The following is a 15,909-nucleotide window of genomic DNA, read 5'->3' on the forward strand; positions in this document are numbered from 1 at the left end:
AGTTCTAGTTCACTGGTCATGACCAACTGATTGCAATGCAATTGGCAATAGATACTATCCATGGTCTTAACTACCAGCAAAACTAAAATCAATTCCATTCCCTTGGGTTGAAGTCCCATACTTTCTTCAAGTCAAAGGATTTTTAAGGCTCCCTTTGGCAGAATAATGTTACCAAAAAGACAAAATAAAATTTTTGGATTATAAAAAAACCAATTATATTGAAACACAGTTGTTAAATACCTAATTTAATAGTGTTCCCAAGCAATTTCCTAAGATTAGAAATGGCAAGATATTTTAAAGAATTTTTTTCTTTAGTGGGACATAAAATATTTTTATCTTTAATATTTGAGACTCCCATTTTCATGTTACTTAACAAAATATATTTTTCTAAGACAACATTTAAATATAGTATTTTTTAAAAAACATTTGCCTCATTTTTCTCAACTATAAATTGGGACTATGATGGCACTTACCTGTTTTAAGGATCAAATGTGATATTTGTAAAGCATTTTGTAGACTTTAACATGCTTTATAACATACTATCTATCATCAGTATCAATATTATTATTTTGTTGATATAGAGAGCTTCCACCAATGGGACTTCTACCATTAATGCAGATTAGCAATTGCTCCTCCATTTCCAATATAAGAGAATTGCTTGGGGGCACTATTAAGTTGGGTAATTTGCCCAGTGGTATAGAGCAGACAGCCTGTGTCAAAGGTAGGACTGCTGTTAGTTTTCTTACATTTCTGAAGAGAATTGTTACATCAGGAAGGTGATGCCATGACATGCAAATGAATTGGATTTAAGTTAGGCAGGGCTGTGCACAGTCTCCACTGGAGCCAACTTGATCCAGTGGTGGATAGCTAAACCTATCTTCAAGGCTCCACTCCTGTACTCCACTCCTTTGAATCCTTCCCATTCTCCTCCCCATCCACCTCCTTGAAAGTATTTTTTCTTCAAATTTTTCTAGAAGAGTTTAAGTAACTCCTATGCTCTTATTATGCCCTATCTGTATACTTTCAATACAACCTTTATACTTTCCTCTGTATGTGTCCTATCTCCTTTCTTTAAGTATATGTGGATTTTTTTCATTACAAAAAAACAAAGGCATCCAAACTTTATTGTCTAAGTTCAATCCTCTCCTAAATTCACCTTCCCTCTAGAAGCAGACTGATTTTGTCAATTGAAATATCATTTAGTTTAGCAAATTAAACAGTACCTAAAAAAGCCACAGAGGGGCAGTAGTTCAACATAGTTTCATTAATCACTCAGTACCTAAATTCATAAGCTTATAGAATTATAATGCTATCAGAAACTTTAAAGATGATACAATTCTACAACAAATAGATTTATTTAAAAATAAATTCTGAAGTTTTTTGTTTCGTTTTGTTTTGTTTTTAATCCAATGGTCCATTTTTCCTAGAAGGTGTGTATATAATCTAACTTTTGGTTATGTGTCCATAGGCTTCCGATCGGGTCTACAATCGGATGTCTTACTACAGCCAAGGGAATAATGACACACCAAGTTCCACTACAGTTCCAAGACCAGCCAGCAAAAAGGTAACATGTCACTTCAGAATAATGAAAGGAAAGAAGGAAGAGGCCTAACTATTAAAAGAGTAATTGATCTCTCTCTCTCTCTAAAATCACTTAACTGGAAGTTTGAAGTTCCCAAGTTGTAGGAACTCCCCAAAGAGGGTACAGTTTCTGGGCCCCCCAAAAAATCCAAGTTTAGGTCAATTGGGGGGGGGGTTTGAGCAAGATCTCCAATTGAATGAAACCACTTAACTTAGGAAGGGCTTGTCTGGGAAAGGTATGCTTTTTCCAGGGTTTGAGAGTCTCCCCAAAAGATCTCAGTTTATGCCATAGCCCCTTGGGTCTCTTCAAGAGGAAAGTTTGGACAGTTTCAGGGTTCACCCTGTCATTTCTCCCCTCAAGCAAGCCCCCAAATTCATTTGGGGTAAAGGGGCAAAGGTCTCATCTTCAGTAGCTGCTTCAAGCCGACAAGGGTTGTAGAACTGTCCCTAAGTTCACTGGAGATTCAGTCCAGGAGGGGAAATGTAAGATCTTAAAACAGCAGCAGTGGCATCTAAGGGATGTTATATGTCCCAGTCAGTCATCTCATGATCTCCAGGCTGAAAGAGCAGTTGAAAATTCGTAGCTTGAAGCCTAAAGGAGCTCTCTGGAGCAGATTAAAAAGTGGGGTGCCATCCAGGGTGGAGATGGTAATATTTGGGAATGGGGCCTTTGCAAAAAATGCATCAGATTCCATCTGTGGGCTGCCTTAAGGATGCTGATGGCCCACCCAACAATCCTGAATACCCCCACTGCCCACAGTGCTCCCTAGCTGAAAAGCTAAGAAGAAGTTAACTGCTGGCAGGGGCCACAAAATGACAACCAAGAAAAATAGGAGAGAAAATGCTAGAAGCAAAAGTTCCCATTCTTGGAGTGAGAAAAAGTGAGGTAAAAGAGTGAGAGTGAGAGAAAGGGCCCAAATAAATTCACCCTTCTTCTTCCAGAGTACTCACAGAAGTACCCTGAAATACCTGAGAAGTAAAAGCTGGACTATTTGTCTCTTTGCAAGGAGCTAGACAGGCTTAGCAAGTGCCTTGATGCCTTCAGAGCCTTCTCAGTCCTGCAGGGAAAAATTTCTGTCCAGTTAGTAAAGGTATTGACAAAACCAAAAGCAGTTTGAAACCTTCTGCAAGGGGCATTTGTGCATAGTCTATTTGCCAATCTTCCCCTGGGTATGTGCCCCTTCTCTGAACAAGTTTCAGGAGAGGGGGAGGTAAGAGTTGATTTGAGAGTGTTTGAAACCAGCCAGAAGGAGAAAAAAATTATCCCCTTCTTCAAGAGTTTTTTTCTTGTGAACTATAAGAAGGGGTATAAGAATCAGGGAGCTGGGGGATTAAAGGTGCCATGGTCAGGGGTAAATGGGCAGCAGCTTTAGCAGCTGAATCTGCAAACTTATTTCCCTTGGCCTAAAGTGAATCTCCCTTCTGGTATCCTTTACAAAATATGACTGAAATCTCCCTGGGTTCATGGACAGCTTGCAATAGCTACTTCTTCTGCATGTTTAAGACCCCTCTCTTTCCATAAAGCCCCGTGAGTATGCAGAATATGAAAAGCATATTTGGAGTCCATATAAATGTTCATTCTCATTCCCTTCCCTAGTTCCAAAGTTCTGGTCAGGGCAATGAGTTCAGCTTTCTGGGCAGAAGTTCCAGGACGCAGTGGCTTAGCTTCTAGAGTGCCATTGAGAGTGACCTGCCTTTCTTTCCCCATTTTCAAAAAAGCTTGACCTATCTGTAAACCACTCCCCATCTGGGCTACTGTCAAAGGGAATTTCTCTTAAGTCAGATTGGCTGGAGTAGACAGAATCCAAAGCTTCTTCACAATTATGGATAATTTGTCCAGACTGGGTGGTGTAAGAGTGTGGCAAACCCAGAAAATTAGTTCTGGGGTATCTAGCAGCAGAGCCTGATATTTAGTAAGCCTACCACCAGAAAGCCACTGATGCCCTTTGGCTTCTAAAATGCTCTGAACTCGGTGCAAGCAAAGCAACCTTTAATGGCTGTCCCAAGGTTAGTTTTGAGGCCTCTTCAATTAAAAGAGCTGTGGCAGCCACTGCTCTAAGGCAGGAGGTCCATCTTAGGAAAGTGGAGTCCAATTTCTTTCAAAAGTAGACAACCAGTCTGGGGTTGCCCAGGGCATTACCCTGCCTTTTGGGACTGCAGATAAAGATAAGCCTGCAGTTAAGCAGCTCTAAATCTCTTAACCCTGTAGCTAAAAGTCTGTACTTTAAAAATCTCTCAATCTTGACTGAGGCTAGAGCAGAGAAATCTATCTTCTCCCAGATTTTAGAGGAAATATGGGAGAGCTTTGATAGCAGTACAAAAAGGTCATCTGGAGGTCTGAAAATAGAAAACTGGGTCCCCTATTTTACCATTAAATCACGCCCCAATAAGGGAGTAGGATGGGAGAAAATAACAAACAAGCTTTTAAATGACAGGTCTGGCTAGGCAGAGGAGAGGTCTCAAGACCTTAAGTTCCCCTGCAATCCCCACTTTATGGGGGGGAGAGGTAGTGAGACCAGAGTGCCAGAGTGAGAATAGAAAAGCCCTTCCCATAACAAAAAGAAATTCAATGGTCCTACCGGCCACATCAGGGGATAGCCAGATTTCCAATGCTGATGTTGTGGTGGAGCAAGGAGGAGCTTGGCCAAGCCCCAAACTCCTGCTGGAAGTAGGGCATTGGAGGGGCAGCTTGTCATTATTTCTGTCATTAGAATCAGTTTGAGATTTAAGACATTTTCTCCACAGGGACCCTGACAAAATGCATTTAGTTACATAGGAAGGATCTAAAGTGAGGCCATCTACAATACAGCAGTACTTTTATCAGATAACTAATTAAATCCAACAAGCATTTATTAAGCACCCAGTATGTGCAAAGCTCTAAAGTAGGCCACAGAGATAAAATGACCCTCAGGGAACTAATTTCTAATGGAGAGATAGGAAGGAAATCAACATTTATTAAGCACATTTATTTATTAAGAACTGGCACTGTTCTGAGTACTGAGCCTGGGAGGTAAGTGCTATTAATATTCTCATTTTGTAGTTAAGAAAACTTAGATAAATTAAAGTTAAGTGACTTATCCATAATCATTTACAGCTTAGGTGTCCAAGGCCCTATTTTAACTCAAGCCTACCTGACTCCAATTCTGTCTGTCTCCATATAACACATCAACAGATAGATATATATCCATTATCATCTGAGGAGGGAAAAGAACCCCAGCCTCTAAATGACTTAGGAAAGGCTTGCCTTAGTCATGGAACTTAGGGGTTCTAAAAGGCAGAAGGAAGAAGGGAGCACATTCCAATCAGTCAATCAGCGTTTAGTAAGCAGAAAGGATAACCTAGACTAAAATGTTCAGAGGAGAGATGGAATGTCCTATGTTGAAGAACAGGAAGTGAAGCAATGAATTACAGGACTGGAAGATGGGAATGATATGGAGGTCAGTTGACCGGAAGGAAGACTATAGAGTAGCATACCATTACTCTGGAAAAATAGGTCAGAGCCAGATTATGAGGGACTTTAAATGCCAAGTGGGGAACCCTTATCTTTTATCCAAGAGGCAATAAGATTTCTGTGCTGGGAAATGAATGATATGGTCAGACTTGTGCTTTTTTGGTAGCCACATCAAGGATAAATAAAAATGGACAGTTGTGAGCCCAATTGGGAGACTCCAGGCAAGAAGTAATGGCTAGCCTAAACTTATATGTTGGCTATATATCTGGAGACAAAAGGAAAGAACGTGAGAGATTTTCTACATAGAAGAAGTGACAAGACTTAGCAATTGAAAGCAGAATGGGACTTCAGAATGAGTCAATTTTGTTGGGATGGAGAGAAGTTCAGAACAAGGAACCCTGGCCGAGGGCAGGAACAGATAACATTGAAACACAGTGTGGATGATATATCAACCAATCCCCCTTAAAAGAATCTATGCAGGATTGTTGAAAACTATTTTTGCATGTATTTTGAAAAATAAAAAGCTATTATAAAAAATTTAAAATACTTTTTTTTTCTTAAAAAAGAAGAAGCAATGCAGCATAAAACCCTAACTTGAGAGCTAGGAACTTGAGTACTACTCACCACTAGTCAGCTGGGTAACTTTAAGTAAATCTTAATATTTCTGACCTCAGTTTTCTTATCTGTAAAATGAAAGAGTTGGATTTGATCAGAGGTTCTTAATCTTTTCTTGTGTCATGGATCCTTTTGACATTCTGAAGAGGTCTATAATAAAGTCCTCAGAATTATGTTTTTAGGTGAATAAAAAAGATATGAATACAATGGAAATCAGTTATATTGAACAGATTAATTTTTTTTTTATACTTCACAAACTTAGTTAAAATAAACCTAATTAGGTGATTTCCAAGATCTCTACTTGCCTTCATATAGGCCCCTGTGGAATAGTAAAGTTGTATTTAGGGGTTTTATTGCTTCACAGTTGTCTGCATCCGGACATCTTTCAAGCAAGGCCTAATTTCTTTTAAACTCAGAGTCATGCATACTTCTGTCACTGGAACTTACTAGGAGGGAATCATTTGGCGGGGAGGGGAGTCAAGGAAGCAGAATTTAAGCCACATAGACTTTATATTTAGTGATTATAACACTAAATGCATATGTGAAACTTCCTCAGATACGCTTTTTCTTTTAGTAATAATAATTCTGTGCTCCCCTGCTTTTTTAGATAACCCCTGAAGTAATGGCATGTAATCATATATGCCTGTAAATAAAATAGAGGGTTTTAAGAAACTGTTATCCTTTTCTAATCACTTCCCATAACAATCTAGCAGTTGACTTGACCTAATTTTCAGCTAGTGTATTTAAAGCATAGGGTTTTATTTCCTTGTTAAGGATTGCCACTGTTATAGGCTTTGGTGATGATTGAGTGCCTTACACTCAAATTTTTTGCCAGAGTAAAAGCAGAGATACTACAGGTAAATTAAATGCGCAAAGTATCCTTAAGTGTCATTTTGGAAAATTTCCCCAGAACCATAACTAGCATAAGGTGCCCCAAGACAATTACATGGTGGTCCAGAACATTTCTCATTGCAACTACCATCTTTGAACCTCATTTCAAGCTGTCCCCCAGCCCAAATTACCATACAGTAAAGCTGCCACCATCAATACTCATGACCCTCACTTTTCACCCAAGCTCCTGTAGGAACAAAAACTCAATTGTTCCCTCTCCTAATTCAGTTACCCACCTATTGTCCCAGTTGCTTTTGCTATTTGGGAGAAAAAATTCTAGGTTATAATCCTGTATTTCTCCACAAGACTTTTTTTTAGAAAAACCACCAATATTGATGTGATATAGGTAAATGCAGATTTGAGGTCTTATCTCTTCCCTACTCTCTTACTTATCAACTCCCTTGATTTGATAATAAACAGTCATTATATACTTATTAACTGCCTACTATTTGCCAAGTACTATGTTAAGCATTGAGGATAGAAATACAACGAAAGATATTCTTTGCCCTCAAGGAGCTCAAGTCTCGTTAGGGAAATAGGTGAGGGTAAAGAGAGGGTGGCACTGGAAAAGAATATTTCAGTGGACAGAGGCTCCTTGGCATAGCAAGCATGGCATAGCTGGCATGTTTGGAACCTCTGCAAAGAGAGGACTTTAGTTTGGCTCTTTTATAAGCCTTGGCTACTAGCTGGGGGTTGCTCTTGATGGGGCTATGTACAGCTTGAGTTGAATTGAAGATCTTCATTTGAACAGAGCTGGAATTCTTTAGCTCAGGACTGAACCAACCTCACCTAGGTAAACCACTTTTTCTGATTCCCTGGGGCGATCTCTCACTGATGCAGGGTTAGTTTTGGGGTCCCCTCTTCATTATGACATGAAATCTAAGGAGGCTTCAAACCAAGGTTTCCAAATCTTAGAAGTCTGTCAGGAACCCTGATTCTGGGGATATAGTGACTCCAAGGTTATGTATTCAAAGTTACACCACCATATCTTTCATCCAGATATACCATTTACATGTAAAACAATTCACTTTGTTTACATGGGTCTTTCCCTTTGGGTCATTTTAGAATCTTAGGATTATAGAATTTTAGAACCAGAAAAGATCATAGAGATCATTTCATGTGGCATGCATGTGACATAGTATTCCAGTGAAGCCCCTCAGAATAATGTTTTAAAATGCATAAGATACACTACCAAAAATTATGTTGAAATAGTTATTAATTAAAAGTTAAGTTCATGAACCCTGAGTTAACATTCACAAAGGAGTAAACTAATGGCTTTAGAGTTGAAAGGTTTTTTTCAAAATTATATAGCTAACTAATGGTAGAAACGGGACTCAAACTCAGGTATCCTGATAGAATTATAGATTGAGATATAGAAGGGACTTAAATATTGTGTAGTCTTCATTTTATAGATGAAGAAATTGAGGTGCAAGGAGATGGATGGATTTGCCTGAGGTCAGTCACAAAGTTACTAAGTAAGTAGCTCTCCAAATTTGAATCCAGGTCTCTTGACTCTCGGGGTTCTTTACAGTCCCTCAATGTCCCCAAACTCTGAGAAAGGAAGCAGCACTCACTACATGACTTAGGATCCCAAACTAAGCTCTCCAGAGCCTATTTAGGCAGGCCAAAGAGTAATGTAATGCCGGAGAAACTGAGCAAGACAAAGGTTAGAGACCAATTTAATAGTTTATTAAATGGAGAGATATACTGGTACCAAATGGATCTTGGTCCCAAGGCTGGATCTAACTATCATCTCAAAAGCCTTGAGCATTAGACAGCAAGACTCTTTTATCCGATAACAATAACAATGACATGATGGGGGAGGTACCTGGATGGGGATAACCTAAGGGGGGAGAAGGGGAAGAGGCACCTAGGATGACACAATGGAGGGAGATACTGGAGAGGTTACTGATATTCTAATGACATCTAAAATGGATAAACCTTTATCCTGTCAAACATTAAGAAGGAATGATTATAACCTAAAGATATAAAACCTTTATCTCATCAACCATTTAAGAGGGAATGATTATAGGGGTTTTGGGGCAGAGCAATTGAGGGTAGACCTTTATCTCATCAAACATTAAGAGGGAAAGGTTATAACCTGAGGCAGAATAACTAAATAGGACAATGGGGAAACTAGATCAGGACATCAAAAGGCACAAGACAACTGTGGCACAACTATGTCAGAGTTGATTATGTTTCTTATCTCCCCTTTTTGCTTTTTTTCAGCACTTCCATGAGGAACTGGCATTGCAGATGGTGGTCAGCACTGGTATGGTGAGAGAAGCAGTCTTCAAATATTCCTGGTTCTTCTTTGAACTTTTGGTAAGATCAGTATTCATCTTTGATTATGATTATGATTATTAGAGAGTGAAAAAATGTAATGAATAACTTGTATGTTTTGAGTTGAAAAATAGTCTAATGTTTTTCCATTTAATGTTTATCCATTGTTTCCCCCTGAGGAATAATAATAGTTAATATTTATATAGCATTTTAAGGTTTCCGAAGTACTTGACCTGTTATCTTATTTGAATTTCACATCAATTCTGTGTGGTAGATGTTGTGATCATCCTCATTTTACAGATGAGGAAACTGAATCTCTCTCAAAGATTTGATGATTTAACCAGGTCACAAAAGCTACTGTCTGAGGCAAGATTCAGGTTCAAGTCTTCCTGACCTGAGGTCTTGCATATTATTTACTGAAGAAAGAGTTTATCTAGAATTACAATGTATTAAATTACTGGAACATGTCATTCATTTTTTCCCAATATTTAAATATACAACATTTATTTATTCAACTTGAATGCCTTGCTGTTGAGTCATTTTTCAGTCCAACGCTTCATGACCCTGTTTTAGAGTGGTTTGTCTTTTCCTTCTCCAGCTCATTTTATACATGAGGAAACTGAAGCAAACAGGATTAAGTGACTTGTTCAGGATCATACAGTTAATAAGTTCTGAGGCCAGATTTGAGTGTGTGTTTTCCTGACTTCTGGCCCAATGCTCTATTCACTGAGTCACTTAGCTACTTTACTTGAATACTTACTGTGTGCATAATAGCATTCTAAGGAATTAAGGGAACTATGTATTAAGGGAAACACATGTATTCTTGCTATACAAAGGCGTATAATCTAAATGGATAAGGGGGAAAAAACAAAAATGAAGTATGAAACAGAGAAGTGATAAAAACAGTGATTCAGATGATGTAGTTCATAGATTATAGTAGTTCATAGAACCCTAACAAAGTATTGGTAACAAAAATAGATGCTTCCCACTCAAACAGGAGATGGGCAGGTTGCAGAATAGCTACCTTATATTGCAACCTCCCCCACAGAGGTTACTGATTGCCAGATTTACCTAATCCCAGGTCTCCAGACGTCTCCAGCCACTGTCTCCTCAAGCAGTGGTTCTTGTTCAACAGAACACCCGCACAATGCTGCTTGCAAGTTCAAGTTTTTATTCTACCCTCTCACATCCTGTTCTCCCTCAGCACTCCTGTATACTTCTCCTACTTTCTGGTTCCCACTATTTATATTGGGTCTATGAGGTCACTAGCACAGCCAATTAGAGAAGGAAATGTCTCCCATTAATGATGATTCTCAATGCGACTACAGAGTTCCCACTTACAAGGCAGTCCCTGCTAGCTACACAGATCACATCTGGATGCCTCAGGAAGGCCTTTTTACTTCCTGGTTGCACTATGCAAGGTTTCTCTCTAGACCCTTACAACTCCCTTTTCTTGTTTAGTGGGGACTGCTCATCACATCAAATAGCTTTGACATCAACAATAGCTCACTTAATGAGATTACAAGGTGTATAAAAATAGAACAAAGGCAAACAAAAGTAAAATAATGAGAGTTAAGTTCAACAGGAACCAAAATCAAAAGGAGGTAACATGGTGTTCAATCCACTCAAGAAAACCATGTTTAGGGAAGTAGGATATCATAAGTCATATACTAAATGAATCAGCACTGCCCTGCTAATTTTGGCAGATGGGCATGTTGTTCACCCACTAATTTAAAGGCATTGCCTACAAGTGGAAAATGGGGCAGAGTCTCTTTCCCAACTCACTATATGAATAGCGGGAGGCCATGGGAAAAGTGCCCAAGACCACTATCAGCCTCTAGGTATAGAGCATCAACCAGGGAAGTCCAATTTAGCTGCTACACTGGTGCTGTGTTCACTCTTTGGTGTCATGGTCAGGAGGGACGTGGCTATCATCAGCATCTGAAGGACTACTGACATCTGGCCAATCCTTCTGGGCCGTTGTCAGGAACGACGTCATTGTCTGGTCCTTCTTGATTCCCCAGGTCACAGATGTTCCTGGTTGGGATCCACTCCTCTACTGTTAGATCTGCATCTGGAATGATAAGAACATACTTGGGTCCCCAAACCCTGACCTAACCCGGGCTCTTTCAGATGCCATCTAAAGCCCTTCCACATCACTGTGGAAAGAGGGCTCTCGTCTTTGTTGGCCAGTTTATTGTTCAAATGTGCCTTTTGCATGTGCTAAAAAATGCCTTGCTGGGGTAAGATTCACAAAATATGAGAATTGCAGGTATATACATCTAAGCAAGCCTTTGTGAGTCGGGAGGAGGGTCGTATGATCCTCAATACTCCCTTTTCTTGTTTAGACAGGAGCATCTTGAGGGTACAAATATCCCATTCAACAATGGCTTGGCCAGTAGGATTATAAGGGATGCCAGAGGAATGGGCAATGCCCAATTCAATGCAGAAGGACCAAAATGTAGAAGATGTATAAGCCAGTCCATTATTTGTCTGAAGTGCATATGGGACTCCAGCAATGGAAAAACAATGAAAAAGATGGCTGATCAAATGCCTAACCATTTCCCCAGATTGGAGTGATGTCATGAGGAATTGAGAATGTATCCATGGTCACATGGATGCACTGCTTCTTTATATGAATAACGTCCATTTGCCATTTGCCATCTCTTATGGTAATACTTTCTACTGCCACCTAATGGCAGGAGCTTGTAAATTAAAAGCTGGAACAGAGAAGGCAAACTTCTCCCTATCAATAGGATGCAAGAGAACAGAGTAAAAGCAATCCTTTATGTCAACAACCACCATATGCTATTCCCTAGGGACCATGTTAGGAGATGGTAAACCTGGTTGTAGAATAATGGCCAGTGCCGGTAATTAGAAGCACAGACTCTTCTGGGTCCTAATGATTATTAGCCACAGTATATTTCCAAGCTATTTTAACAAATTCTAATAGCCATACAATTGATTGGCCAGGAGTGAAACAGGCCGATGCCATAGATTTCCAATCATTCGGGGTGAGGGCATACTTACCTGATAACAACTATAATATTTGTATGGTATAGGAAGCATTCGGGCCATAATTAACACAAGCTTGTTTCACTTCCTTCAACATTTTAAATGGGATTGGGATATGCATCCACCCTCTACTGAGCTGGATCCATCATCCTCTACTGGGTAGGCCTGGAGGCCCCAATCAGAATCCCATGGAATAACATCCTCCCCCTCAGTAGCTACCTTTATCAAAGCTTCCTGCAAGGCTGTTGGGGGTGGCAGCTTTCTGTGTTCTATTGAAAAAGCAACAGGTGTTTGTAAAATTATCTTTTGTTTCTTCTCTGACTCAGCCTGGAGGGGGAGCTTTTGCACTTCTTGTTCTAATTGCTGTAGAGTGATTTTTTTTTTTTTTTTGTTTGCTTCTTCTCTAACTCAGCCTGTAGAGGGAGCTCTCACATTTTTTGTTGTAATTGCTTAATTGCCTCTCCAGCTATATTCAATGGGGATGGAAGCCAATTTTCCCGTTGTTTAATTCTTAATGCATTCTTACCACCTGCACTATCATCAGAAAAGGACATATAACCCGATGGAGATGATAAAGAAGGGTATAAACGCCTTGGCATTCTGGAGTGAACTCCTTGCTCCTCGTCAGACATGTTTTTGCTAAAGAATCACCCATCCTACTTTCTTATATATTTGAGCTGCAGGCATGACTGTGGCATCAGGCATGATCATGGGTAAACTTAAACCCTGACCCATTACGCTTCCCTGCCTTCTTGGGTCTTCGACAAGGTTGTTGAACCACCCTTTATGGGGCTGGGCAATCCTTTAAACGCTGCCTCACGTTGGGGGCCACTTGTAACCTCCCCTTCAGAGGTTACTGACTGCCAGTCTTACTTAATCCCAGGCCTTAGGACGTCTCTGGCCACTGCCTCATTGAGCAGTGGTTCTTGTTCAACAGAGCACCTGGACACAGCTCCTTGTGAGCTCAAGTCGAATTTATTCTAACTCCCTCACATTCTGCTCTCTCTCAGCACTCCTCTACACTCCTACTTCCTGGTATCCACTACTTATATTGTCTCTGAGGTTACAAGCACAGCCAATAAGAGAAGGAGATGTCTCCCATTGAAGATGTGTTCTCAATGTGACTAGAGTTCATGCTCACAAAATAGTCCCTGATAGCTACGGAGATCACATCCGGATGCCTCAGGCACTGAGGCCTTTTTACTTCCTGCTTGCACTATGCAAGGTTCCTCTCTGGACCTTTACACTATATTTCCTTAGATAGAGAACACTCTGAAATTGATGGTGACCATTGAACCCTCACAGCCTCTTTCTCTGTGTTTTCCCTCTGACCTTGACCCTACAGATGTGGGTTTAGAAGCAAATATTTCCTCCATCACTTACCACTAAAGTGGTCTTTATTTCAAGTCTTTATTTTCTGGGCTTCAATTTCCATAAGACTAAAATGAGTAGGTTGAACCAGATGGTCTCTGAGGTCATCATCCTCCCTCTAAATCTGTGATCCTATAGTAAGTGTTTTTAACCTTTTTAATGTCATGGCCCTTCTGGCAATCTAATGATACCTATTTTCCCTTCTTAAGAAGATTTTTTTTTTTTAAATCCTAGGAAATGCTAAATTTCATTAGAGGCTATTGAAAATAAGTATGTAATTTTTTCTCACCCCAGTTCAAGGGCCCCTGAAATTTATACACAGGATGACACCAAATTAAGAACCCTCAGACCTAGAATGCATTATATTGTGTCTAGGAGCAATCAAGAAGCTCCATGAAGTGTTAATGTAGCATCCATTGTACAACCCTCTCCATTGTAGAATGTTGAAAACTCTATATGTAGTAGAAAAGAAGGGAGGAAGGGAGAGAGGAAGGATGGAAAGAAAAGAAAAGAAAAAGGAAAAGAAAAGAAAAGTTTAGCTTGGGCCAGTCTCATATTAGCTCAACAGACCATTCACTTCTCTCTTTTGAAAAAAGTAGAACAGAATGGTCCCCAACTCTAGCCAACAACTTGGATTAACTTAATGCTCTGGAGTAGCATAAGTGCTAATGAACAATTACTTTGATCTTAGAGGATCAACAATCTTCAGGTAATTCTCACACTTACTAATGAGTAAAATCCCTTTGGTTTTAAACAAGACACAGCTCAACAAACTTCAGAGGCTCAGAAGTGAAAGATTGGCCTGGTATAGTTTTGATCTTGAAAACAGGTCACTGGAAACAGCTAAAGCTCCCAGTTGGCTTTTAAGCATTGCCCTCTATTTTGTGAGTTTTTCAGACCAAGACCAAAAAACAGTGTCTCTCCCACTCCCCAAAAATTTGTCCAAGAACTCCTCCATAGTGTCCCTGGTTGTCTGCTTTGGGAAGAGTGGGAGTGTCTAGCAGCTGAAGTTCAACAGTTTGGAGTAAGGCCAAGAGTTGGAAGTACCACATTAGGAGAATTATTCATTTGGCTGTGCAGTAGCCAGACACGGCTGGCAGGAGCCAAGCACAACAATGTCCTTTAAAAAGCACTGTGTTTGATAGGGCAGTGAGGCTCCTATTGGGGAACACAGTGTTAGAATTGAGCTGACCCAGGAAAAGGAGACATTGTCTTATTAGGTCCCTTCTAGGTCATTTTTATATGAAAAAGTGATGATCTCTGCAGAAAGTGGGACTTTCTAGTCATGATTCTGACTGAAGCTGTTGTTCCATACCCCAGTTCAGTAATCCCATAGAACAGTTTCATGAAATTATACAGGTTGAATATTGTGTTCTCTTTTTGGCCTCCTTTTTAAAGAAAGCATTTAAATTGAAAGACCTTAGAACTCTTAATTTGGAGCTACAGATGTAATGTATCCACCTTCTTAGATCCCTTTCTACATTGCTCTCTACAATAATGCCAAAAAAAAAGAGCAGACTTCTTTCTCCCCTTTTTCTCCCTCCCTTTCCCCCTTCTCCATTTTTCTCTCCTCTTTTTTCTCCTTTCCCTTCTCTCCCCTTTTCTCTACCTCCCTCTCCCATCTCCCATCTCTTTCTTTTTCTCTGTCTCTATATATGTCTTCTTTCTTCTATTTTCTACTTTTTCCTCCATACTCTTGCCTCCCTTTTTTTGTTTCTTAGGGTTATACATAAGATATTTCCCACATAGTGTATTGTATAATTGTATAATAAACTTTCCCACACACTTTTCTTGTCCCCTCCTCCTTCTCTAGCCTTGATTTAGAGAGGCCACCTCCCAGGATATGTGGGTGGCTCCCCTTCCAGGGTCATTTCTTAACAGGCTGTCTCTACCTGCCAACCAATCATTCGTGGTGATGACTTCACAGTGTAGGTATCTGGGCATGAGCAACTACCTGAAACCACCAACTCCTTTCCCATCAGCATTTCCTTGACTACTACATTGGACTAAATTCAACACAGCCCTCATAAAAATGTCTTGAAATAAGATTGTTACCTAGAGACCATATGTAGTCATGAATGCTAAGAAAGCACAGTAATTTTTATAAAGAACAAAACAAAGAATTACTTTAATTTACATTATTTCTACACAAACTAAATGGTACAGTGTAATGTTCTCTCTAAAATGTAATCTTCTGTGTTTTGGTTTCCTTGGAGGTCTCTGGGAGCAGCCTTCCTTTCAGTTCAGAGTAATCATCACAAGTGTAGCCAGGTGTTAAAGTCCAAATCCTTCATTGTCTCCTTCAAAGTCTTGTCTCCTTCAAAGTCTTGTCTCCTTTCCTGGGGCCTGGTTAGCTTTCTTAGAAGCCTATCTCTCTCCTTGGTTCCGAGAACTTAAGCTCCTGCCTCCTTCTCTGCCCTCTGAATCTCTCCGAATCCAAAGGTTTGTGCTTCAGCCTCTAGCCACCACAAAGGTGGACAATGAATCTGTCTCAGCCTCCAAGAGCTTCTAGTGTGCTTATCTCCTCTGGCCCTGAGAGCTTCTTCCTTATATCCTCTACACTGAGTATAAATCAATCATTATATCACTGGGAAACTATTATTTGTTGTAGGATTAAATCAATGCTAAACTACACTCTACCACAGTGTTGGCTGTTCTGCCCTGGTTGCAAGCCAGTAGATCAGCAGAGAAGTTATAAAACA

At 39.9% G+C, this 15,909-nt stretch overlaps 1 protein-coding gene across 7 annotated transcripts in view; it reads left to right on the top strand.

Moving 5' to 3' along the window:
* DOCK8 (dedicator of cytokinesis 8) overlaps positions 1-15,909 on the top strand; it is a 307,293-nt gene that overhangs the window by 202,056 nt on the left and 89,328 nt on the right. For all 7 annotated transcript variants that reach the window (XM_031943861.1, XM_031943857.1, XM_031943889.1 and 4 more), the window contains 2 exons: positions 1,469-1,564; positions 8,768-8,863. In XM_031943861.1, coding sequence (XP_031799721.1) covers positions 1,469-1,564; positions 8,768-8,863 — 192 coding nt within the window. The remainder of the gene's footprint in view (positions 1-1,468; positions 1,565-8,767; positions 8,864-15,909) is intronic.

The sequence above is a fragment of the Sarcophilus harrisii genome, chromosome 1 (assembly GCF_902635505.1).
Source record: "Sarcophilus harrisii chromosome 1, mSarHar1.11, whole genome shotgun sequence".
In the NCBI taxonomy this organism is placed as follows: domain Eukaryota; kingdom Metazoa; phylum Chordata; class Mammalia; order Dasyuromorphia; family Dasyuridae; genus Sarcophilus; species Sarcophilus harrisii.